Consider the following 26,412-nt stretch of genomic DNA (forward strand, 5'->3'; position numbering starts at 1 on the left):
CTTGGAAGCAGCATACATTGGAGCCGAGTCGAGAGCATAGACACTGCCAGCGCTCCCAGTCAAGACAAGGCTGGTGCCCTGGCCTTTGTGTGGCGATAGTTGGAAGTAGTGACTCGCCAGGTAGCTCTGGTCAACGAGTGCCTTGAGATTGAGGTCGATGGTGAGTTGATTGAGCGGCTTAGGTGGCTTCGAATCCTTCGCGACAGCGTATAAATTGTCCGTCTCTTTGATCCCAGCATTGGCATACACAAAATCGAGCCGACCTTCCGCGTTGAAGATCCTCTCAAACGAAGATGCAAGGGAAGCGTAGTTGGTGACATCAGTTTTCTGAAAGACCACGTTGGAGCCGAGACTCTTCACCGCAGCTTGCCCTCTTTCATCTGAGATCTCGAGAAGATGAACTCTCCAACCACCTCGATTGACGAGCTGGGTTACTGTCTCAAGACCCATCCCACTCCCTATTCATCACATCAATATGTCTGCCTTCATAGGTGATGGGCGTACTCACCTCCACCTGAGATAACTGCAACTTTTGGTGACATCTTTGATGTGCTTGTTATTGAATTGACGTGCTTTTCACACAGCTTTTGGTATCTCTTTGTGACAAGCTATTTCGTGCCTGCTAAGTTCTGTATTTTAGAAATAAATAAAACACCCTTCAACCTTCCTACCACGGCCCACAAATTTCGGACCCTGCATAGCAGCATTAGCCGATGACTATATGGGTGGATGCCTACCTATCCTGCAAGTCCTCGGAGGAAGTGTAAGCAGTCTACCCCACAATTTTAGCCATCCACCCAGGATACGCGTCTCCGATGAGGAGCCCGGGGAGGAACTGATTAACCGTGGCGTTAGAAAAGGTATCAGGAGCTCCTATGCTCTACTTGGTAATCACCGGAGCTTTCAAAGAGAAGAAGGTGTGCCATTTGCACCGCGGTCGCACCCCGAAGCCGGTTGAACTCTCGGCGATCGATCTTCGACATACCAAAGCCTGGATAAGAAGCTCAACTTGTATGGGAGTATCCTCTAACTATCAGCTAATGTGTAGTGGACTTATTAGCTTCATCTCTTCTCAGAGTACACTCAACTCGATTCAAAATGGCCTTCCAATTTTCCAAGACAAATTTGCCCAAACAATTGTTCATCAATAACGAATATGTCGATAGCAGGACCAACAAAAGATTTTCCATATACAACCCAAGTAATGGAAGTCTTGTCGCCGACAACATACCTGTTGCAGGTGAAGAGGATGTCGATCTTGCTGTCGAGGCTGCTGAAAAGGCGTTTCCGGCATGGAGAGCAATGAAAGCCACAGAAAGGCGCGCCATCATGCTGAGGTTCGCCGACCTTCTTGACAAGTATAATGAAGAACTTGCAGAACTCTCCCAGGTCACGATGGGCGCACCGTATGAGGCTTGGGGACAGTTCGAGGTGGACATGGCTTCTCAGCAATTCCGGTACTATGAAGGCTGGATCGACAAGTTCCCGGGAGAGTCCTTTGCACAAGATGATGGATTCATCAAAGTGGTTCGAAATGAACCGTTGGGAGTAACAGCAGGAATCACTCCTTGGAATGGACCAACCGGGAATTTTGGGATGAAGGCAGCGCCTGCTCTTGTCACGGGCAACTGCTTTATTCTAAAACCGTCTGAGAAGGCACCGCTCTCTTCCCTCGCTTTGGGTGCCTTGGTCAAGGAAGCTGGCTTTCCGCCAGGTGTACTTCAAGTTCTACCTGGAGATGGGACCACAGGAGCTATCCTCGCCTCGCATATGAGGATTGCCAAGATCAGTTTTACAGGATCAATTGGAACTGGCAAAAAGGTCCAGGAGTTGGCGGCAAGAAGCAACCTCAAGAGAGTGACGCTCGAACTGGGCGGCAAGTCTCCAGCTGTCGTGTTCAATGACGCCAACCTCGATAATGCCGTTGAGTGGTGCGCGAATATGATCACCGCAAACACTGGGCAAGTTTGTATTGCTGCATCTCGAGTCTATGTACAGGAAGGCATCTATGATAAATTCATCGAGGCATATAAGACTGCCATCATCGCCCGTCGCGAAACTGTTGGAGATCCTGTAAACGACACGACCAAGATTGGACCATTGGCAGACAAGCTGCAATTTGACCGAGTGATGGGGTTCATTGACCGCGCTCGAACCAACAAGTCAGGGGAATTAATCACGGGTGGCAAGAGAATTGGCAACACGGGCTATTTCGTCGAGCCAACGATATTCGCAAATGTGGACTTAAACTCGGAGATTCATCTGAATGAGATCTTTGGCCCCGTCTCCGTTGTGCGGACGTTCAAGACCGAGGAAGAGGTGCTGAAATTATCCAATAACACAAACTATGGTCTGATGGCTGGAGTTTTCACTCAAGACATCAACCGCGCTCTTCGTATTGCGAGCGAGTTTGAGAGTGGTATGGTAGGCATCAACTGTGTGTCTCTTTTCTCAATAGTCGCCCCCTTTGGCGGCAGTAAAGAGAGTGGCCTGGGTCGAGAATGCGGCGTTCATGCCTTGAGGGCATATACGGACCCGAAGACTGTTATGATTAATATGAACTACAAGTAGGCAGTTAACCATACCTGAACATCTTTCGAATGTATCGACACATATAACTCTAAGGCATGTTTCCGCCAGTTAGCTTCCACGAACATACCTAGTAGTCTTCAGTCACTTGAGTTTCATTGCCGTCAGGTTGTATGCGAGGTTACGAACATTTCACTGAAAATTTATACTTATTTATTCAATCTACATCTGTGGCGTTCGTCATATTTTTCGAAAGTTTACCCACTACAGCAACGGAGCCATTGTACGTGTAGCCACCATAATCATGCGGCACATCCTATGGGCTCCCGAAAGCGTCCTCCCCGGACTTTATCTGAAAATGAATCGTATTAAGAATCAGGCGTGCTCATGGGGGAGAATTAAATAGACGAAATCAGCAGCAAAAGTGACAAACTTCCCTTACACACTCTTTGTAAAGAAAAAATAGACGCGGCAACCCACAGCCCTAGCGAAAGCCTATTTCACGATCCTGAGCATCATATTGAAGGATTCGTGACGCGTCGACGGGTACCTGGTCGATTTGCCAGCGTCACACTAGGATGTCTGCATGGCACTCGATGTGGGTAAAACATAGGCCTACCTTTTTAGATATGTGTGTCTAGCTCGATGCGAAGCCGCAATTGAAGCAATTCAAAACATCTGTATTATCTAAGGATGCACGTTTCCTAAGATTCAAGATCTCAACATACTCTTATTAAACCTTGATCTCCTGCCCGAAATAATTAGGATCTCTCGGCCGAATGTGTGCATCAAGGCCAGTCTGCGGGACAATCCAACCGGGCTGAACTTTCCACTGCTTTGGATCGACGAGCTCGACTTCAAAGTTGCGGAAGAACTCTGGAATGAACTTGGACATCTCAAGCAGTGCAATATGTCTGCCAATGCAAATTCGGTTGCCAGCACCAAAATGGAAACTCATTGCCTCCATTCGATAGATGGCTTCAGGAGTGTTGTCAATCCATCGCTCAGGCCGGAACTTGTCTGCATCGTCTCCGAAGACTCCTCGATCTTGATGAATTGTCCAGGCGTTGCAGCCAACGACTGTCCCCTCAGGAATAAACTCGCCAGCCAAATGCACGCCGCCCTCTGGCACAACTCGTGGCAAAATCTCTCCAAGGGCGGGATGACAACGGAGACATTCCTTGATGACAGCTTGCAAGTATTTCATGTCTCTGCCTTCCTGCCAGGTGATTGTTTTGTAGTTCTCCTCCGGCTCGCGGGCGGCGAGAACCCCTTTCAGTTCTTCCATGAATTTGTTGAACACTGGCGGGCGAGTCAACATGGAGTACACAATTTGTCTGAGAGCAATGGCAGTAGTGTCTGAGCCAGCAGCAACATTGGTGTTTACCAATTCGTAAAGTTGCCCTTCGTCGATGATCTCAGGCCATTTCTTTGCGGAAGTCACAAATCGACTGAGGAAATCGAGATCCTTCTTCCCCGGGTGGGAAATATGCTCCTTGATGTTCTTGACCGTGAAGAGAACCACGTTGGTGGTCTTTTGACGAATTCCATAGAATGGGTTCTTCACTCTGATCCAATAATCAACCTTGGGAAGTTGTCCAATCTGGCTAGGTCAGTCACTGGCGTATGGTTCAAGTAAGGGGTCAACAACGCACAGTGCCAATATATTCCATCGCTTTGCCGGTATGGTACATCATGTCATCGAGGTCTTCACCCTTCTGGAGGAACCCAAACCTCTTCCCGAAAGTAAGTTCACCACTATGTGCTTGGTCAGCAGTCTTCTAGTAGCAGAGTCGATTTTGGATGCTTACATGATGTCAAAAGCATACATCTGGAGGTATTTGTCCAACTCGCAAACCTTTCCAGTCTGGGCGAAGCGTTCATTGACCAGTTTCATGAAGACCCCTGAGGTAGAATCGATCATGGGTTCAAATTCCCTAATCGTAGTCATGGCGTATGCATTTGCAATTGCTCTCTTGAGTTTGGAATGTCTCTCCTCGTCGATGACGGCGGAGATGTTCTCTACCAAGACGCCATCCTTGCTATATTGCGACTGACAATCGTAGTGCTCACTCTGAATAGTAGCATTAGTGGACGTTCTTTTGTAACGTATGCAAGTCACTAACCTTCTTGAACACGCGCTTCCAGCCATAAATGACACGGATAGATTCTGGGTCTGAACATGAGATGTAATTTGGCCCCATTCGAACCAAAGGAGACTTGAACTTTTGATGCAGTTCATACTCGGATGTTGAGTGACCGGCTGATACATGGTAGAAGTTCCATAAGTCAGATACAGAAGCCCAAAACGGTCCAGGGATTCTGTTCAACCCTTTCTGGTATCGGTTTCGTATGAAACGAAGGCACAAAAGCACAGGAATAACGATGGGAGCATAAGCTCTCAAAAGGAGAGCGATCTCGGCAAGCAAGCCCATGGTGGTTCCAAAGGCAAATTCCTGATATGTTCTAAGGTACCAAGCACAAAATGTCAAGGGTTCTGATGTCCTTGGATCTTTTGCATTGAAGAACCTCTCGCTATGGTCTTTAAGTGATTCGTAATGCTCCTCCCTAAACTTTGGCGTTCATGACTGCTATCCCCACCCATTCTCCTGTTGGGTCTGGGGGATTCGTGCCCCGGGAGCTCCCCCGTGGGGCATGGTCGACCGGCGATAATGCTTCTCCGCGATAGATGCACGGAAACATGATGATAGCTGTCACTGTAGGGATTGGCAAGGTTTAGCAATGGGGAGAAACTTAGATCTCCACGGAGAAGTTGGTTTGTCAATACTGAGTCCAGGAGCATTCGCCATGGTTGAGGGTCCACTATAACAGATGTATTCGCCACTGTTTACTGCGTGGTCCAATCGTATGTCACAAGCAGAAGAGACCTTCTTCGTCCAAAGGAGACTGGGATTCATGAGAGCATTCAGTAGGAAAACATTGTATCTAGCACGTTGGTGTTCTATTGCGGATAGAGTGGTTGGCAGATTTACGAGTCTACTACGGAAACACGTCTTCTATGCTCTTAATGCTAACGTGTGACATATTCTCAAATTTGCGATTTATTAAACTATTATTCTGTAAATAAATCATGCTGCTCATATGTTTACCTAGATTCTTCCTCTTTCTAGGAATTTCTTTGGAAGATCCACCGTTGTCGCCCTCAAGAACTCAACCACATTCTTTCCCAATGTATCAAGTGAAGATGTGGAAGAATACCCACGCTCAAGATGATCATGAAGCAAGAAATGAACGCAATGAAGGTGTGGAAGTTCAAAGCGATCGATAGGCTTGCCCTTATACTCAGCCCTGAGTAGTTCCTTAATCTTTTGCGTCGACAAGAAGCTACGTAGCCAGTCCCACTCGTCCGCATGACGAACAAACAGACCAACGTTGGCATCGGTAGCTTTGTCGCCGCTCCTGCCCATGACGATGTATCCCAAGGGAGCCCGGACTGTTTCAAACTGGGAGAGATCAATAGGATTTTTAGTCTCATACGACTTTTGTTGGCGAGGATATACCTCCATCGTAGCAGGAGGGGGAATGTCGGTGATGGCTTTGTTGTCATAAAGATAATGGACTCGGTGGAGGATCTCAGATTGTGGGAATAGAGTCACATAGTACTCTTGGAATGGTTTCGGGATGATTTGGCGGAGGTCATTGCTTAGTGATGCTCCCTAAGGTATTAACGATTAGTTGGTGTACGATTGTCAAGAACTTAGTTCAACTTACCGGAGCACTTTCAAGGATACAGACCATCGTCTTTCTCCCGAAGCTAAAAGGGTTTCTCATGTCAAATGTTTCATAGTCAGGGCCTTGGGCAAAAATGCGAAGGTCGACAGTGGCAGCATCTTGGGTTGGGGCATCGATTGGTGATGTGCCGTTGAGGTGGAATTTAAGCAACGACAGCTTATTGGCAGTGTCCCCAAGAGATTCACGAACGTGCTCCTCTGTCCATCTTGCCTTTTCGGCCATATCCAAGCCCACAAAGTACACGTGATACTCCGCTTGCCAGCCTCCATTGGCAGTGATGCTATGAATTGATTAGCGATGGTGGTAATAAGGAGGAACAGCGGAATCATTACCCAACTTTGGTCGTTGATGGAGGTGGTAATCCTGAATGATATCACGGTCAGCGCAAGCGATTGGTACGTGGATAATTGAACTTACCTTTGACACCCCATACTCTCACACGATTCTTGTCAATCTCCTCCATCCGGACATTTTCAAGGTCTGCAGTGACATCGGAATTGTAGTAGAGTGGACCTTGGATCTCATAGATGAGTTGAGAAATGGTCAACCCAAGCTCAACTCGACCGCCTGTGTCCTTCTCTTTGGTAATTATGCATTCTCCATTGTATTCAACCTCAGCAATTGGAAAGCCCATGTCAATATGGTCATTTGCATTCAACATGGATTTGAAGTTTGAGTAATTTGCTCCAGTAACATAGCCTGAGCACTCGATCAAGTCTGCATTCCTGATCAGACTTGGTATGAAGACAGAGCTTTTCAGCAAGTGACACTTACGTCCGGCTACCAAAGAACCTGCATAGGCGTCGAAATCCGTGTCATCCCAGTCATGCCACCACCTGTAAAAGGGTTATCAGTTTGAATGAATGCCCATAGGGGTATCGTAGTTAGTGGACTTACGCTGCAGCACCGATAGTAGGAGCAGCATCTGCGATCCGGCCACAGATGACAATCTGAGCACCGTCTCGGAATGCTTGAGCCACTCCTCGACCTCCGAGATATGCCTGTGCTGACAGAGGCTCGTAACCCCAGTCCGCCAAGTTAATATCCTTCCCTCTGTTCAAACTTCTGAACTTCTCCCCCCGCTGTGAGAGGGACTTGACCTTGTCGATGACATCGTCGCCCTCCACCCAGGCGACATTCATCGGATAACCATGGTCCTCACACAGTTGTTTGACTAGATGAGCCAAGATCTCAGTGTCGCAGGAACCAGCATTGACTGCCATTTTGATTCCATTGCGTTTCACGTCCGGGATGGCTGGTTCGAAACAATCGATGAAGTTGACTGAGAATTGCGCATCTTTCACTCTTTCTGCAAGACTAGGCTCGATGCCAGCCTTTGTCGCTAGTGACTTTGCCCTGTTGGCTTTGGCTACCCCATGTTCGGTCATGGTCATCTCTGCAAGCCAGTCGCCAACAATAACATCAACCTCGGCCGTCTTCGCCATTCTAGGAATCGCATGTCGTCTGTCTGAAAATCCTCCTGATCCGCCGCCGATGCGGATGGCTCGTCGATGCGTCAAACCTGGGGACATGGTGGCAAGGATGGGTGTCGATGTTGAATTTTTGACAATATATCTTGTGTTCAGCCACCATGAAAAGATATTCCTCAAACCATAAGTATTGTTTCTACAAGTTCATGCTGCTGTCATGGACCCCCTGCTTCTTGCCAAGCAGGCCCAAAGCAGGCGGAGATGCGTATTCACAGCATGTGCATATTGTTTGCACGGAGGTGTAGGGGTTCGTCTGGGGAATGCTCCACATCAGGGCCGGAGATACAGGGGTCGTTCTTATGAGCCCAATGCTCGAGGCTTCCGCATACTTTGCTTGTCGCTAATGTGGGGCCAGACGAGGGGTACCTCTAATATCTCCACGGCGATACGCGATACTGAAATCTCTGGATACTAGACTTCCCCAGAGATGTTGATTCATTTCCACTCTTTTGCGAGGTATGTCCCAAGGACGAGTATTTGGGAATCGTGGCCTAAGGCAAATGCTTTAGAGTCCCGCGGAGCCCTCGAGTACCTAAATACGGACCCCCTATAAGTGCAAACTAAGCACACGGCGCCCCTAAACATCTCCAAGGAGGGCCCCGAACCAGGGTATTGTTACCAAACGCATTTTACATCCTTCTTGCATGTTGTTGTGCAGCTCCCCTTTGTCTCTTAGAGCCTGCCTGGAACCATTGGCGAGCTTGCGATTCCCTCCTGACAGCAGCAATGACCTCGTACCCACGCATGCTGCTTTCATACGACTCAGCCATGCCTGCCAGTGCCTGAACACACACCCGCAGTCCTTCCTGTGCTCGCTTGCCCCTCTCTCCTGGGAAAGTACAAGAGTCGTAGACATGGATGACTCCTGCGATGGTGGTATTGTGAACCGCCTGAAGGTGAACATAGCGCCAGCTGGTGGTGCGCCGGAATATTTGTAGCAAATTCGTAATCGCAATTGCCGAATTGCTGCATCTTTGGCATGCATCGAGGTTCAAATTGTCGACGCCATTCTGAGGGATAAAATCTCTGACGAAGGGGCGGTGCAACAGTATCATCATTGCATGATATTGCATATGTAGTTGAATCACAATTGGATTAGGCTCATCTTGTCCCTCTGGCGTGGTCGGTATAGTTGAGTCAATGTGCAAGTCTGGCGGTAGTGCAGCCAGCCAGTCTTCCAATTCCTTGGACATGGACTTTGCGAAAGCACGGGCATTTTCGGTCGAAGAACGGATTCCAGGATAACTGTTTGAGATCAACAAGAGTAGTCAGATAGGTCAAAGTGCCATACAGTAGAGAGGCAATCGATGCCATTTTCCTAGCCAGACCGGCTAGATATGCTGGAACTGCGCCTAATGCATGCGCCTCAGCATCTGAATTGAGAAGTGCAGGACTTCCTGGACCGGTGTATGGCTGCCAGGTGCGTTTCCCAGTGGATGCTGGGCTAGCGACATTATGATTGATGTTCGCAAGCAACGCTGGTCGACCACTATAAGAGCCAAAAAAGCTGCAGATTTCGATGGTCAGGATGTCATGATAATGTTGATCGATTTCAAACTTACACTGAGGCCGTGAATGCAGACCAGAAGAAATTCTTCCGTCGTGTCATGATTTCATGAGCAGAGAATGCTTCATGGATATATTTCAATTCCACCTCGGAACTGATGTGCATGCCTAGATCGGTGACGACTTGGCTCATCATTCCTGAGAGGATCAGTTGTGCTCTGTGAAATCCCAGGGTATCCTGTCAGAAACATACCAATATATACCCATCCTAGGACGTTTGTCAGTGAATGTGACACCGTAGGAATTTGAGAAACTTACCTCGAGAGTCCTGTCCCTGGGCAGCTTCATACGCAGCGAGGAGCAAAAGTGCTTGAGCAGTGGCAAAAGATGGGCTGTCCAACTCGATGTCGAGGTAGATTTTGGCCCGAGAGGCAAAGAATTTAGCTGGTGTCATGTTGAACCGACCATAGTCCGGGGTAGAATACATGGCTCCAGAAGAGAGTCTGTTTGTAGGATTTTGTCAGGAACGAAGCAAAGGCGGCTGATAAGGAATCCTACATGGCATTTTCAAGAGTAGGTGAGTAGAATGAGGCATCTTCGCCTGATTGATATGCCTTTCGGCCTAGGAAGAAGAGATCTCGGTCGACCTCTTGCATGAAGGGCTGGAACCATGTGAAATGTAGGTTGAATAGGTGATCTTCATACGCGCTGTCTGGCTCCCAATGAAGGCCAGCTTGGTTAAGAAGGTCATCGGCGTCATGGCGAGTAGTTCTGACAGGTGGTTGAAACAGCGTACTTAGTTGGTCTCCGAGCATGTGAAGATTGCTGGTAACGCCGTAGTAACGAAGTTGGCCGTTGTCGGCAATTTTGAGGGACGCATAGCGGGCGGTTAGTCTGTTTGTGAGTTCGTCATCGGAAGCATCTTCGTCTGGGTCTGCCTCTGCTGGACGAATTCTCATTCGTGATGCAGGCCTACTAGGCTCCTGCGCAACTTGGACAGCGTTTTGGAATTGATCCCAGTCCACGAAATCAAATACTGCGCCTGCAGGACCCATCAGCTTCAGGTCGGAAGGGTTGAAAGTGTTGGTGGCGAAATTGTTCCTGAAAGGTCGAGAGCCGTCGTCGCAGTTTGGTTGTGGGCTTGGGAAGCCGTGTAAGTCGACGTGATTCATCGAGAGATCGAAACAATCATCGGTCAATCCGAAAGTCTCGTGCTCGGTCAATGAAAGATCGAAATCTTGTTCTGTGGCATGCATGTTTAATTGACCTGCTTATCCATCAGCGTCATTCTTGATATTGAAGAGGAGTACAACCTCCTGTTGTCTGATTTGAAATGCTGCGATGAGCGCCATATAACCCCTCCACATCATCCTGCTGCAGGGAACCAGAATCAAAATCAGGAACTACTGGTACGCCTGTTGTACTGGCACCCTCATCACCACCAGTATTCACAGCAACTTCAGTCGCACTCGCGCTTGCCTCCGCACTCTGAGACTCGCGAAGCTTGTTGGATGTGTTTCTCCTGAGTGACATAAATACAATAGATTCTTTGCACGTGGGAACACGCTCACCTCCTTCTGTCTTGACCCGGGACACAATCAGCCGAGTACAATTGACAATTGGAACACCTTGGTTTTGCGTTATCGCACTATCACCGTAGTTTTAGCCTTCGGTTGTAGCCACAACGTGGACTTCGTATCAAAGGCGAGACCGACCTTTATTTTCTTCCGACGACAGGCAGTGCAGGCAACGACGGCGGATTTGCGCTCTGCAGGTTCCTGCATACCTTGTTATGCCTTGATGAAGGCGTTGTGTGTTGTGAAATCACTGCCCTCTGTTTAGATGGTCATGGCGGCAGCCTGCTTTTAATGGAGTAAGCGAAAGAAGATCCCACATGACCTACGATGGGGCCAGGGTTTCGGGGGCGCGCAAGATACTTATGGCTCCCGTCTATTCCCTTTCCACGCTGCCGCCGTGCCTCCAGAAGAGCTCCGAGAAGAAATTTGTGGGCAGAGGGGGGACGCGGGGATCCCCCGTGGGGGAGAATGACGCCTGAACCTTGGAGCTGTCGCCATTCTCTATCATCGTATTCCCTTGGTTCCACATACTTATTATCCTGGCATGGAAGAGGGCTTTGAGTTTCTGGGCAGCCCAGGGATTCCCGCTGTACGGGTCCAAGTTCGTGCATTCTCTAAAGTAAATTACTTTCTGCGTCTGTATATTATGATGCATGATTGGCAGTAAAAGTACAAAAGTTCATCAAATCCTGGTTATCGTTTCTGTAGCATCAACGAGTAGATGGCCAAATATCATCTTGCCCTTGATCACCTTGGCCAGACCCAATATGGGTCAATGCATACATCTTCTGTCTGGCATCGATTCTGTACGATTTTGTTAATTCCCCATCTTCTCGCATACCCGTGTCGGAGTCTCCAAACGTGGGTAACATGACTCGACTATTCGAGTCCACTGGCTCTTGGAACTTGTTCCAGTAGCCCATGCGAAACATTTGGCCTTGCCAGATGCCCGCCTTGTCCCATTTTTCATCGCTCCAGAACTCGGAACCCTTGGGGATTAGTCCTGATCGCTCATCTACCAGCGTGCTTCCAGCGAGGAGACTAGCAACTGCTGCAACGCTGCCCACGGGCTTGGGAAGCACGTGTCGCATGTCGACTGTTATGAGCATCACCAAAGCACATATTGTCAGGACTGATAAAACTCCGACGAGCAAGTGGGTCGACAATGGTGACTGTACCAAGCGAAAATGGTTAAAGTCGTCCAGTGTCGCCACCAGAGGATTGACCACCACCTCGCTTTCGTTGGCTGGCAACGATGAAAGCTCCGAGCGGAAGTAGAGGTTCAATACTTGGGCAACGTATTGGCGGTAGAGGTGAGTATAGCCAGTGATCAGGTTGGTGGCATTGAGTAATTCTTCCTGTGGTACCCCATCTCGTCCATATACCAGTGCATTGAAAGTAGAACTAAAGACATCCTTTGTTCCCGTAATGTTAATTGTCTGAAACGAAGGAAATGATTCGTGCCAGTCAGAATAGTTCGCAGCCGAATCCGGCACGACTGTAGCAGGCGACGTAATATCAAGATCCGGTACGGTGAGCATAAGCTCGGCATCCACCCGTTCTATGAATTGTGTGCATAAGACTGCAATAAATTCATCGACAGCATTGTCGGTCACATGCCCGTAGTATAATGCAATAGTTGGACAGTTTTCTTCAAAGCCGAGTGAGAGACTGTCTCCGAAATACCCAGATGCATTAATTGGAACTTGCAAATTGTTGGTGAGAAAGTAATACACAGGGTCCTCTATACGTCCAGAGTTCCCACAGCCATCCGGCGTTGAAATGTTGGTCTCAAGGTAGTTGTCGTCAATGACTTGGGCTTCCAAGATGCGGGATTCTGGGACCGGTGTGCAAATAACCCCAGCTCGGAGCGCAGGAGTATTCACAGTGATTGTGCCGTTAACATCTGCATCTCCAGCAACGGCGAGCCGAGGAAAGGCTAGTTCGTCAAAGGTGAAGCTCGGATATGACATGTTTCCTTGAATGACAAGAGACGGAAGTTCAGAGGAAGAACTGGAAGGTGAGCCGGTCGAGTTGAACCAGTCTAAGGCGTCGACGTCGATGGGAGATGTATGCAAAGTTGCTCGTGCGGAGAAGAGACCTGCGACCACGATTGTGAGAAATGGTGCGAGGATCGCTGAAGCCGATGCTGCTGTTAGTGCAAACCGACTATGCTTCAGGCCATTCCATGTTGCATGGAATGAGACATGACGTAGAGGATACCAGAGCATGCTTGACTGAGCATCGCAGAATCCCTTGGACAGCGCATGGTAGGACTCATTAAACTCGATCTCGAAATCCATAATGTTGAAAAGGGTTCCCAACAATAGGAAAACAATCATCGGTATGTAGAGCCAACTGTACCGCGTGGAAGTGTTATTGCCAACATTGGCGAGGCCGTTATTGGCCTGAGATCGCGACAGCAAGATCTCTAGCGTGATGATTGCGGCGATTGATAACAATATCGTAGTGAAAATTGCAATCCGGCGTAGTACAAAAGGTCTTGTCCATTTGATCCCGTGAACTCGGATTTCTTGGGAGGTGGGATTGGGCCCGAAATTGTTGTCTAGTTTTGACGCCATCTGAATGGAGAATGTGCGCGTATCATTATCATTATCGATCTTTGTCCAGAACATATATGGCGAGAGCAGCGATGCAAGCTCATTCATGTCCATGTGGCCAGTCTCTCTCAGCTGACGTTCAAGTTGCGGACTGCGAGCAAGAATTGCCGCAATGGCAACAATCGAGTCGACGGATCGAGGAACAACTCCTCGCGGTGTGGCAAAAGCCATGACAAGGGATAAGATGAGCATTGTGGCAGCAACTCCTTGCATGACTCTTACTGGGGTTTGTTGCACCACCAGACGATTAGTGTGCTTTGAGACTAGTCCCTCAACGGTCGGCCGCGAATCGCCGGAAGTTTGCTTGAGGAGATACATATTAGCGACTTGCGCGGCGACCTTGGTGAAGATGCGGTTCCCTGTGGTGTTGAGGTATTGAGTATCAAGGACAATAGGGTTCTCAAAGTCGACAGTGTCTTGCTGCATCAAACTGGTAAATGGATCCAAGACAAGCTCCTCACCAGATACAGCAAGGGCGTATGTCTGGCTGACAGACGCGAAAACTCCTAGCCCAATATCACCAGCGGTGAAATCCGAAAAGTTTCGGGACTTTCCAGTGGGGACGACGGACACAACCTGTCCATCAGGATTTATGGTGACAGTAGCAGTTTCGAGTGAATATCGAGGCTTGCAGACAACATTGGACGAGTTCAGCATCGTATTGTTATTTTGCCCCACCCCTTCTGAGTACGTGAAAGCGATCAAATAGCGCTCTCTGGTTGGGTCGTCTTCTGGGAGATTGGTGCAAGTGACGTTTTGAAAGGTGCCGCGATATCCAAAACGATGTTGAGTATCATTTTGTTGGTAATACCAATCGGGCGCATCGAGATAGGCGTTGAATACCTCGCAATCAGGCAATGATATAGAAGTATTGTAGTACGACGCTACTGGCGCGTTCGATCTCGAATCATAGGACCTTACGTAGGTAAGCGTACCAGTCTCGCAATCAATAGCGGCGCTAAAGACGTCGACCTCGGCGGTGTAGGTGATTGACCCATTCACAAAGCCATTGTTCGGCGCAAAAATCTGAACGGCGTATGAATCTGTGGTACCAATTGGAAGCGTATTGTTGTATTCGCGATGGCCGTAGACAATGTAGGCAGGTCGAGTATCAACGGCGGCGGCGTGCTGAAAGTCTGAGGCATCAAAAGTGTTGTTCAATGCCATGACAGTGGCGATGTTGTTTTTTGGGACAGCCTGAAGGCTGAATATGCCGGTGGAAGCGACGGTGATGACTTTGACCAGGACAAAGACCAAAATCGTGGAGGCGACGACGAAATGACGATTTCGAAGCGACTTCCAGAAGGCAACGATCTGCAATGGCGTGACATAATCCAAAAGAAGGCTGTTGTTTGCGGGTTGCGGACCTTTAGCCAACTCAGCCCAAGGCTGGATGGACTTAGCGGCGTAATCGACCTGACGCCAGAGGACTGTCACAACGACGAACAAGGCAGTCGGGCCATAGGTCCACAGATAGTGCTTGCCGCCATCGCTGGTTGCAATTCCATCGTTCTTGCGGCTGACACTGTACAGAATTTGTAGCGAGGCAATGACAAGAGCGAAGAACAGGGCAAAGCAGAGTAAGACCCATTTTCGCAGAAAGAAAGGATTCCATTCTGTGTCCAACCGCTTTGATGGCGGGGATGAGGCAGGAGGCAATGAGTTCGTGAATCTGAAACTTTGCCTTGGTGACAAGCCGCGTTGTGATATATCGGCCGGATCGTATGCTGTATTCACCTCGAAGGGGCTCTGACTCGGATTAGGCGCAGTTTGATCCCCGGCATTGAGGTTGAGAGGCGCGTAGCCACGAATGCCTTGCAGCGCCATATAGTCGGCGTCTGAACTCGAATGAACACCACCGATTCATGACAGTTAATATTGAGCGAGGTTTGACATTCTTGTCTGTATCACCGTTGCGATAAATGTCACACACAGCTGGAGCTGAAAAGAGGTTGTAGCCACCGAAGATCGCTTTTTTCTCGCACAGATATGGCTGGTACTAGTGTGCTTCGGTTTTAAGGTTACACTGCCACGACAGCCAACACTCGCGTGATTCGAGTTGATGGCGGCAACAAAACGCGTTGACACCTGAGTAAGTCCAGACGATACGTGCGTAGATAATAGAGGGTGTTGAATTTTCACAAGCTTCTGTTGATGAACAAGGTTTGCCCCTATCTCGTGTTCATCCGAATTGATTTCCACCATTGACGGAGGGGTTGGAAAAGAATTGTGGAGAGCTATCTTTAGCAATATCACGTGAGACGCGGGGCTGGGTAAAAAGCTTAGCCCAATGCTTGCTTGATGAGGCATCAGCCTTTGATCTTGTGGTTGACTGTATAATCAGAAGAATATAAGTGCTTATTCTCTGCCGACTGGACTTCAAGTGGTAAACCTCTTCGGGAAATGGGTGTTCGATGTGACCTTTAACCAGACTTGGAGGAACCATTTCTTGCCGTGATACTGATTTTTAAGGATTTGACTATTTTATTCGCCATCAACTGTTTTCAGGATTTTCTTAAGCAGTACAGGCCTGTTCACGAATTATTATCCAAGTGTATCATTTCACTTCCTTTGAGAGACCCAATATCTTCTTAGCAATCTTCACATCTAAGCCCCAGTCTGCCTTATCCCACTTGTTCTCCCTCCAGCCCCTCCAAGCTCTGCTAACCATCAATGCTATTCAGCCACGTCGTCGATGCTCTTCTTCTCGCGGACCACGTCGATCACGACCTTCATCTTCATGTTCATCTCGACCTTGACGTCTCTCGATACGACGCGATCCAGCAACTCGCACGAATGGGATTAGACGGACTTCACGGACTCGTCTAGCTAGAAGGATGATGTGTCCCGGATGAATACCAACACGTGGAGATTGAGGATCAGGAACCTCGCGACGATGATGATCACGACCATGATGATGATGATCATGGTGACGGCCGTGATGACTATCTCGACGAACAATCTCTTGCTTTTTTCCTCTATCGCCAGTAGTGCCATTGTGGCCCTTGCGCACCAATGCCAGCTCTCCACGCTTGACAATCTCACCTTGTCGAGCTTCTGGCTTCTTCGCTTCAATGGGAGGCACAGCCATGGGAACACGTCCAATGAGATGGAGGTAGGTCGAGTTTCGCTTCTTGCACTTGTCACAAATATTGTCACCGTTGGTAGTGGTGATGCAAGTGAGAGGTTTTCGATCGTATTTAGCGCGGCAATTGGAGCCTGGTGGGCATGAAATGGTGTTGATGACCGGACGACCAATCGGTTCTTCACACTGACGACAAATAGTAAGGGTTCTCTGTATATAGCACATGTTTCGAAGAGTTGGGATCTTTGGAATGTGTGAGATAAGAGTGATCTAGATGAATTGAGGAATTGACCTGGTGGGAGTTGGTTTATTGCTGCGGAAGGTGATATTCGAAGCTATTGACTATCTTTCAGATGACAAAATGGTTGGATGATTTGAAAAGAAAATCATAATTCTGAAATTGTAGCGAAAGATACATGTTGAGAAGTCCATGCCTGGAATCTCGTTAGATGGTGCATAACAATCAGTTCATTGAACATGATCCGAAACCTGGCGATAAAAAGTGTGTCAATGGATCGATGACAAACATGAGTAAACCCCTTGAAGAGTTGGAAATGCCCAGCTCATAAGAACAAAGCATATCCGCCACTGTATTGAATTGATGTTGAAATCGATCTACCTCACACAGAGAAACAAGAGATCTCTGATTCACCCCGAGCCTTCCCACAAAGCTATGTCCGAGACATGACCCGTCGATCCCACTGATAGATCCACGTTGATAGACAAAGAAATATCAAGCCACTGTCTAGTTCACAATCTGCCTAAAGTGATGCCACCATTAGTACCATATGGACATTTCAGCACCATCATCATTAAGCTTTCTTGGTTTCACACGTCTACCTCCCAGTATCTAATCACTTCAACCAAGACAACTCCGACACCATGTCTGAACCCCGACGCAAAATCTAATTCCAGCAATGACAAATCTATTTCTTTTTCGACTTTGATTCTTTACGTCGATATTCAAATCCTGGTGGAGGGTCAGGCAGATTTCCTTGCGCATCGCGTCTATACACTACACGGACATGGCTTGGTGGTGTGTCAAAGTCATTATTATGTGACTGATGTGAGTGACTGGGAGAGCCTTGTAGATCGCGTTTATATACTACACAAACATGGCCTGATGATGTGTCAAAGTCATTGTGTGAATGAGGTGAGCGACTGGGAGATCCATGCCGATTAGACTGATCTCCGTGTTTGGATGAATTTTTGGGCTTGTGTTTTCGATGATGGCGATCGTGACGACGAGAAGATTCTCCTTTCTGGTGATCACGGTCTTTGTGTTCATCTTCCTCAGGCACGTCGACGAATGTAACGCGACGAGATGGCTTTTTTGGTCCTGAACCAGCGTGTCTCGATGATGATGAGGGGATGCTCTCAGGAGAGGGTGACCGATTAGTTGATCGATATTTGCCCTCTAGCATGTCAACCTTGTGGCCTGCATCGTCGCGTCTTGATGAAGATGACTCAAAATCGATAGGGAAGGGCGATCGATCTCTTGATCGATTTCTTCCCTTCCCTTTGTCGAGCTTGTTGTTTCCATCGTCTCGTGTTGATGAAGAAGGCTTAACATTCAAAGGAGAGGGCGATCGATCAGTTGACCGATACTTGCCCTTCCCCTCATCGGGCTTTGTGTCACTGCCACGAGAGCCACTGTCGATATCTCGTCCAGACCGATGTCCTCCATCCCCATCGACATCATCATCGTCATACCACTTTTCCGAAATCCCCAATCTCTCCCGCTCATCCAAACATGCTTTACAAACTCTCTTCTCGAACCAGGCATGAATGCGTTTTGGAAGATCAGAACTTGGCGTTCTATGCCATTTGCATCGCTCGTACGTCAAACACCGCACGGGGTCATAGTAGGTGAATTCCTCGCGATGACAGATGGGACATTCTCGTGCTGAACCAGGGATATAGCACATTCCCCCTTGTCCCTCCCCTTGGGGTAGATGGGGGGATGAATGATTTTCGGGAGGAGTGGTTTGGTTACTTTAGTAGGATTTGATAGGACTGACTTAGTGGCCGATCGACTTGGATTTAAGTGGAGATGTAGCTTTGGGGAGAAAATTAGGGGTTCGTGGAAGGCCGAATTTTGGCGTTATGTCGACGTTGTCGATAATATTAAGTGTTAGTAGGTTGCGCTGGTGCGTGGACGGATGAAAGGTAAGCTTAGACGAATGTTGTATTTAACAGCAGCTTAGATGATATAGAGGCATGAACAAGAAACTATATAGCAGAGCTGAGCAAATGAACCCGTTTGTGGTGGCACGGTCATACCAAAGCCCAGTCATTCATCATGCCAAACAAGCTTCTAGAAGTCGTCAACTATGCACAGGCCATTCACATGACAGTCCCGTCATATGCGGTCTGAGTCGACCATTCCAGACAATAGTTTGTCATAGTACATTAAGAAAGCAATCATGCATTTTTCATAGCTTCCCTCGTGCAATGAATTTTGTTGGAATGTCGACGTATCTCGATCTCAAGAACTCGGCACAATTCTTCCCTAGGAAATCTACTCCTGCCGTACTGGTGGCGCCTCTGTCCAAGAGATTTCGGAATAAGAAATGCACGCCCCGCAGATTAGGGAGTTCGAAACGATCAATTTCGATCTTTGGTGTTCGTGAAGTGTCGTACTCTTTGCCAAGTAGAGTTTTGATCGTTTCAATCGAGAGAAGATTCTTCAACCAAACGTATTCATCCTGGTTGCGAACCCAGAATCCACAGTTGCAGTCTGATCCCTTGTCACCTGACCGCGCGTTTACAATGGTTCCTAGTGGGACACGTTCAGTAGGTCCAAACTTGCTCATGTCGACTTGAAGAGTTGCGCTTGTTTGGCTAGGTTGCCGTTGTGGGAATGTTTTGGTTGCCGGCGGAGGAGGGATGAGAGTGTCTTTTCCATTATAGTGAACGACATGTTGGATTTTGGATTGATCGAGAAGAGTCACGTAGTACTCGTAATAAGGCTTTGGAATGCCTTGACGGAAATCAAGGTGGAAGGTGCTGCCAGGGTAACCCTGCATGATGTTGTCGATGACTGGACGGAGGAATTTTTGTGGTGCGATATCCTCCTCAGTCGGGGCTTGTACAAATATGCGGAAAATGGCGGTAGCCGCATTCTGGTTGTCAGAGTCCTTCGCTGGACTACCAAGCACACTGAAAGAAAGGGAGGTGAACTTGTCTGAATAGGGTTTCAAGCTCTTTCGAAGCTGGGCCTCTGTCATTCGAGCCTTCTCTTCAACGTCGAGGCCGGTCATAAAGTACCAAGACTCGGCTTGGAAACCCCCACGGGCGGTCAAGCCGACCTTGGTCGTTGGAGGTGGAGGCAAGGACTTGACACCGTGGAGGGCAACACGGTCGGGTCCAAGTTGCTCGAACCAAATCTGATCGAGCACGGCCGTCACATCGCTGTTGTAATACCAAGGTCCTTGGACTTCATACACCAACTGAGAAGAACAGGTGTGGATTGTGACCATGCCTCCAGAGTTCTTTTGTTTGGTGATGACGACCGATCCATCCTTTGAGATCTCAGCTATCGGATAGCCAATATCCACCCATCCACCTGGACTATTCTCCAAACTCTTAAAGCCGGTGAAGTTGCCGCCAGTGACATAGTTGCTACACTCAATTAAATGACCAGCAACAAATGCATTAGCCAATTGGTCGAGCTGGGATCGTTGCCACTTGTGAAACCAATAAGCAGCACCGATGACGGGAGATGCATCGGCAACACGACCGCAGATAACTATCTGAGCTCCTTGGGAGAAGGCTTCAGCGATGCCCATGCCTCCAAGATATGCGTAGGCATGGATTGGCTTGAACTTCCAGGAGGAGAGAATGTCGCCGGTATAGATGTTTCTGAAGGTGGATGTGCCATCCTTGAGACCCGCATTGATTGCTGGAAGAACCTCGTCGCCAGAGATCCAAGCGACATTGATTTTCAAGCCTTTCTTGGCAATCATACCAACAACAATATCATAGAGAGCCTTGGTATCGGCATTGCCGGCGTTGACAGCGACCTTGATACCATATTTGGCCAGATCCTCCAGTGCTGGCTCCAAGGCTTCAAGAAAGGAGGCCTCAAAGGCTGGGCCAGCGCCGATGAAAGCATTGCCTTGATTTGGAGTCAATGCGTCATTGTCGACCTTTCGAGCAGCACCAATAGTCATATTGACTTCTGACATATAGTCGCTGATAATGACGTCGACTGGATCTGAGGGATATGCCTTTGCAAAGGCAGCCATGGCATGGCGGCGGTCGGATGCAGAGCCCGAAGCCCCTCAACTTGTCAGCGGGAACAGATTGAGCACAAGGTGTTCTTCCAACATACCTGCAATTCGAACGGGTCGAGAAGTCATGACGGTGGCTGTTTGAAGATCTGCTGGTCTTCAGTAAGTCACGTGTTGTACAAAGTCGCTCCAAGAAGCAGATGGTAGTTGTAGTCGAGTTGACTGAGGCAACAAGCCTCACTTGAAATATATTCTACATGTTGCCGACGGGATTGGATCTGCAGTCCTTCTGTGACGCGTCACAGAGTCAGGTCTCCCTCAGTCAGAGTCTGTACCGAGTATGACCGAGACAATTGGAGAAGTATCAAGGCATTTCAGGAAATTCCGAGGTCAGAGTCGTGGGAGTGGCACGTGAGGGGCGAGAGGCACTGTCGGGGTTTCTTGGCGTGTGGGGTTGGTAGACCTGTCTATGATCCACCGTTGTCCGGTATGGCGGAGTGAAACATAATCACCAGCACAAAGCTCATCACAAAGTCACGGGACTTGAAGCAGAACATCCTCATCCAGACAGGGAACACAAGTAGATCACGCAGATCCTCCTTGGTTGTCCAGGACAGTCGTCATCATGCCAAACAGATCGTCAATATGTGTTTACATGCTCTGCATCGTTCTAGTCACATAGTCACAGTCACAACAGATTGAAACAGTCAGCTCCTCAGCTCCATGGATGTAATTATGATTCAACCAAAGTCAGCATGTGGGTTGGCACATGTGACATTACTTAATGGTCAATTGGTTTTCATGGTAGCACTGTCATGTATCGTATGCTTGATGCCAGACTCCTTTTTGAAGGAAAAGGTCAGGGTTACCTCTTGGTATCCATGCTTCTGGCTTCGTGGCCAAAAAGACGTTTTCGTCGGTCAACGTGACTAAGGAAAGAATGAAACAATAAGGAAAGTCTTCTCCGCCAGCTGGAGTCGTCCACGTCTACATCCAGGCACGAGCAGCGGTCATCACCCATCTTCAACGCTCGGTTGCCCATGCCCCCACTATCATGCCGTTACCGTTTTCCAGCGCATGCACATGTTCGTTGGGATCGTCTTGGTGACTAGAAATCGAATGCCATGTTGTTGATGTTGTACACATAGCCAAGTGACAATCGGAAAAATTGTGAGAGCAAAGCGGGGTTCGTCAAGTGAAAACGACGAAACTTTTGTTTGACAAACCACCTCCCATCCAACGATGACGCTAAAACCTCGACTGCGTTGCTTCAGGGACATAAGAAAAGGCGGCGTTTCGTTTCAACAAAAAAGTGGACGGCAATGAATGAACGCCTGCTGCGCCGACATTTCATTAAATCACTGTTGGTCTCAGTTAGTCACATGTCTTGTGCGTATGTCGCGTCGCCAGCGACAAAGGGGTCGCGCCTTACCTTCATAGGGGCGTAGTTGCCGTACGAGTGTGCAGGGGGCATCCCACCCATTGATGGATAGATGGGTGGGGGAGGGGCGGGTCGGTAGGGGGTGCCAGCAGGTCCAGAGTTGTTCTGGCTGCGGCCCCAGCTCAAGCGGACGCGGGAGTTTCCAATGGGGTAGCCTTGCATCTGGTTGATAGCCATCTCTGCAGCGTGGCGTTGGACGAACTGAACGAATCCGCATCCCTTACCCGGAGGAATCTTCACATAGGTGATCTCGCCGAATCCTTGGAAGAAGGAACGCAGCTCATCCTCAGTGACATATCCTGAGAGACCTCCGACGAAGACAGTGGTGTTGTTGGGGTCTGTGAATTGGTTCATAGGCTGGGGTTGCTGTGCCTGCTGTTGTCCATAGTAGCCCAATGGCGGTCCTCCCATAGGGGGATAGCCCATAGGGCCGCCAGCTCCAGGCATGTTCATACCAGCATTGAGTCCGGCACCCATGGGACCACCCTTGTTCTTGGGAGTGGCGGTGGAGATGCGCATGGGTCGGTTGCCACAGTAGACACCCTGCATCTCACTCAGAGCACGCTGCTGGTCGCCCTCATCGGAGAATCGAACGAAACCGTAACCACGGGACATTCCAGAAAGAGGATCAGTCATGATTTTAGCGGACTTGCAAGATGGGAATCGGCTCTGGAACAGCGAGACCAGAACATATTCGTTGACCTCGGGGCCAAGATCACCCACGAAGATAGAATACTCAGGACCACGGTCGTCTCGTCGATCGGCGAGACCACCGCCGGAAGCCCAGTTAAGCTTGAAGGGGCGGCTGGAGTTTGGCATAGGTTGGCCACTGAGTTGGAGAGCCTTGGCGGCGGCTTGAGGAGATGAGAAATCAACGAAGCAGTATCCGGCATTGCTGCTAAAGATCAGTTCAGAAAAGAGTATTTGCCGCAGTGGCGGGGGAAGTGTCAACGTACCCAGAGAACTTGTCTCGAATCATCTTGACACTGACTTGCTCGCCCATCTGAAACCAGAGGTTGCGGACGAAGTTTTCGTCAATCCAAGGCTCGAGTTCACCCATCCTGCAACAAGTTTAGAATGCAGATCGTAGGGTAGAGAGGTGGGTGGATGCGACTTACCAAAGAGTGGTTTTGCCTTCGCCACCAGGGCCAGCTTGTTGAGGAGCGCTTCCATCAGGGGACTGGAATTGCATGGGGGGCTGCCCAGAAGGATCTTGCTGCTGGCCGGGGGCGGCGCCGTCCTGAGGAGGAGGACCTTGACCAGGAGCGCCATCCTGCTGGCTGTTGGGAAATTGACCGAATTCGAAAGACATTTTGAGGATCAGCGGACAGAGAGTAACCTGGGGAGGTTAGTTAGTGTCGCGGGTTATAGCCGAACTGCGGATCTGGAGATCATAATGAGGTAGGGTTACCAGAAGTGAGGTCCTGAAGAAGGATGTTCGTGTATTGAAGTGCGAAGATTATGAATGTACACTTGAGCAAGCGAAACACTAAGCCCACTCTTGTCGCAGAACAATAACCTAATGGCAGATTTTGAAAGGTCGCGAGCTGCAAGGCAAGACGGAAGGTTGTTGGAGGAGATTGGATCTGAAGTGGATCTAAAAAGAGAATTAAAACAAAGTCAGCGCGTGTCTTGTGAGGTTGGGGACAAACTGATGGCGCTATGGTGATAGTGACAAGGTGAAGTGAAGATTTTGAAGATTGTGGGAAGGCGACTATGGTGATTGGCGGGTAGTTTGACTGAACAGTTACGATCTGTTTTGAGGGCATGTGGGATTGTCATGTCGCGTTAATGTCTACTTAGAGTCGTGTTTTGTCGCAGTCCAGTTGCGCCAGTACTGGTACTGGTACTGGTCGCGAGTCGCAGCGAAAAGGCCGAGGAAGGCTGAGGCAGAATGTCGGCGAAGCTGCGCCGTCGCCACAACGTCGGGGCTTGCATTGGATGCAATGGCAAGACTGAGGCCAGGACCGGTCGAGGAATTGAGGGTGCAGAATACAAAAGAGCTTGACGTACCGGATCAAATGCGCAGGTTGTAGATGGGGGCTAGATGGATATAGCCAAAAGCCACAGATCACGGCGCGAACTCGAGAAACTCCGAGAAGAGCAGGCGACAAAGAGGAGCAGAAAGCAAGTAGCACTGCAAAACTAAGAGGACGCGCAGACAAGAAGATGGGTAGAAGGGAAGGGAAAATGACAGATGAGTCGGGTGGGAGGTGAAAGGAAAGGAAAGAAAAGAGAAATGACAGAAGAGGGCGGAGGAGGAAGAGGGCCAGTTGAAGAGAAAAAAGGTTATCGAGGTGGAGGTGCGGGTGCAGGAATAAGGTTGAGCGCAGTTGAAAGTAAGTAGAGCAGAGGGAAGAGGGAGAGAGAGGGAGCTTGGTGGAGGAGGATTGAAGAGAGGGTCTTTGGGGCTTGGGTTTGGGCTTAGGCTTGGGATTGGGCTTGGACTTGGAGTTGGGGGGCAGAAAGAGAGTCACTCTTGGGCAGCTTGGGCACTATTCTTACTACTTCTTCCAGGGTTCTGGCACCTGGCATCTTCCACCGAGGCCGATTCTCATCTGCATGGCTGCCTCACCACAAGCTTGCAATAGGCGGGGATCTCACAGACCGAGGGGCTCCCCCGTACTCAATCTGACCCTATCAACGCCATATTTGCCAACGACCATGGGTTCCTTAGCGTAATTCGTCCCGCGAAGAGGGGCCTGAGGGGTCCACGATGTCTGTCAGAGCTTCCGGCTCCGGCGAATAGGGCAGTCTGGAGACTACCATGCCCTATGCTGTCACATGCGCACCTCAAATAGGCAGCAATGACGCCCGGAGGTTTATGCCCATGCCCCGCGAACAACGACAAAACTTCTTGCTTCACATAATATATTTGTTAGGGTTGCTTGAGCTTTGATCTTGCACCACGAGAAATTGAGAGTACAATATGATGATTACACACCATTATTCTCCTGTGCAAATCCAGCAACAGAGCACTCGACTCGAAAGACGGTACCCAGCATCAATCCGGTTCTAAACACCATGTACGTAGTGCTCCTTCCTAGATCCTGTTTAGTGCCCAAACTTGGCAAGAGCGGGTGAGCTGCAGGCACCGATGTCCCCACAGGAGTAAGTTTCCGACCTTTTGTTGCCCCTCGTGCAAGACCTCAGAAAATTGTAGACCTACGGAGTAGAGGCTAAGTATTTTGAGCAGAGAGTAAAGGACACGTAGTCGGATTCTTTTGGATCTAAGTCAATGTTGAATGCTGTCAGAACCACCTGGCATGCCTGTGTCCGCCGTTAAAATGGCAGCTTGGAGCTAAACTTCATACACGAGGAGCAGGAGCGGCTGGCTGGACCAAGGAAGGAAGGACAGGGTCGCACGCAACAGAAGGACCTAGACCCTGGACATTTGACATAATCTTGACATGCCGTCAGAGTGACCATCTCTGAAGCCCATCGGGGTTTATGATCAATAGCACCGAAACTGGAACAATGCGACAATGTCGAAGGAAGGATTTCTTGAAGCCTCTTTGACATTCTTAGAGCATTGTTATGTTATAGTGTATATCCCAATCTCAACGCCCCATTATAGCAAGAAACACGGACATCCGAACTACAACACCGGCATCGGCATCGACACCACAACAACGCCGAGAGCAAATGGCAAATGGCACATCACCTAGCCCAGTGTCAATCCTTTAGTGGTGCAATGACATTTGTTCTATCCAAACTCAATTACACATCAGGCCCCTCGGGCCAACCAACCAGTCGAGACAGACAGAGACCAGGAACAAAAGAGTAACTAACTAAACTGACAACATCCACAATGAATATAGGTCTACTGAACACAGCAGTTGTTGAAGTCGATGCCATGCCTAAAAGAGGCTGACTGTCACTATTGTGGGCGATCGGTGTTTGACAACTCCTGTTTAGGTAGAAACCCCTGAGCGAGTGCGCTTCAGTACGTAGTAGCCGCCGTGACGGGCGCCCAGTACTCACCTGTGACTGTGTACCTAAGTATAGGTACCTAGATACCTTACTACTAGGTACCAACTTAGGCAATCTGTTGGTGGCACGATTGTCAACGTGCTGCCATCTCCCCTTTCAGGTATTCAGCACAATGCTAGTTCAAAGCCCACAGCCTAATTTCCGAAGATATTGAACCTCAAGGACACATCAACCTGCAGGTA

General features: G+C 49.0%; 4 protein-coding genes across 5 annotated transcripts; all 4 read right to left on the minus strand.

Moving 5' to 3' along the window:
- Window positions 1-11,416: 11,416 nt before the first annotated feature.
- On the minus strand, window positions 11,417-15,580 carry PV10_05244 (uncharacterized protein). The gene has a single exon (XM_016369874.1). The coding sequence runs from the start codon at window positions 15,301-15,303 to the stop codon at window positions 11,566-11,568; it is 3,738 nt and encodes a 1,245-aa protein (XP_016225662.1). The 5' UTR covers window positions 15,304-15,580; the 3' UTR covers window positions 11,417-11,565.
- A 576-nt stretch (window positions 15,581-16,156) lies between these two features.
- PV10_05245 (uncharacterized protein) lies at window positions 16,157-16,567 on the minus strand (the record flags this gene model as incomplete). Its single annotated transcript, XM_016369875.1, has 1 exon — window positions 16,157-16,567. The coding sequence occupies one exon, from the start codon at window positions 16,565-16,567 to the stop codon at window positions 16,157-16,159; it is 411 nt and encodes a 136-aa protein (XP_016225663.1).
- Window positions 16,568-18,940: 2,373 nt separating this feature from the next.
- Window positions 18,941-20,811, minus strand: PV10_05246 (uncharacterized protein; the record flags this gene model as incomplete). The annotated part of the gene is made up of 1 exon (XM_016369876.1): window positions 18,941-20,811. The coding sequence occupies one exon, from the start codon at window positions 20,809-20,811 to the stop codon at window positions 18,997-18,999; it is 1,815 nt and encodes a 604-aa protein (XP_016225664.1). The 3' UTR covers window positions 18,941-18,996.
- Window positions 20,812-21,510: 699 nt separating this feature from the next.
- On the minus strand, window positions 21,511-24,474 carry PV10_05247. 2 transcript variants are annotated; one of them, XM_016369878.1, is made up of 6 exons: window positions 24,251-24,474; window positions 23,649-23,834; window positions 23,356-23,576; window positions 23,194-23,298; window positions 22,229-23,132; window positions 21,511-22,157 (listed from the first exon to the last, which is right to left on the minus strand). In XM_016369878.1, the coding sequence occupies exons 3-6, from the start codon at window positions 23,547-23,549 to the stop codon at window positions 22,155-22,157; spliced, it is 1,206 nt and encodes a 401-aa protein (XP_016225666.1). In that variant the 5' UTR covers window positions 23,550-23,576; window positions 23,649-23,834; window positions 24,251-24,474; the 3' UTR covers window positions 21,511-22,154. The 2 variants fall into 2 exon arrangements, with proteins under 2 accessions (XP_016225666.1, XP_016225665.1); XM_016369877.1 differs by having other exon boundaries at window positions 23,890-24,474.
- Between the last annotated feature and the right edge of the window lie 1,938 nt (window positions 24,475-26,412).

This window comes from Exophiala mesophila, assembly GCF_000836275.1.
Source record: "Exophiala mesophila strain CBS 40295 unplaced genomic scaffold supercont1.3, whole genome shotgun sequence".
Lineage (NCBI taxonomy): Eukaryota > Fungi > Ascomycota > Eurotiomycetes > Chaetothyriales > Herpotrichiellaceae > Exophiala > Exophiala mesophila.

Coding starts and splice junctions, on each gene's coding strand:
- PV10_05244 (XM_016369874.1), bottom strand. CDS start 15,303: ATGGCGCTGCAAGGCATTCGTGGCTACGCGCCTCTCAACCTCAATGCC.
- PV10_05247 (XM_016369878.1), bottom strand. CDS start 23,549: ATGTCTTTCGAATTCGGTCAATTTCCCAACAGCCAGCAGGATGGCGCT. Junction 23,299..23,355: donor GAAGGCAAAACCACTCTTTG/GTAAGTCGCATC, acceptor AACTTGTTGCAG/GATGGGTGAACTCGAGCCTT. Junction 23,133..23,193: donor ATTCGAGACAAGTTCTCTGG/GTACGTTGACAC, acceptor GATCTTTAGCAG/CAATGCCGGATACTGCTTCG.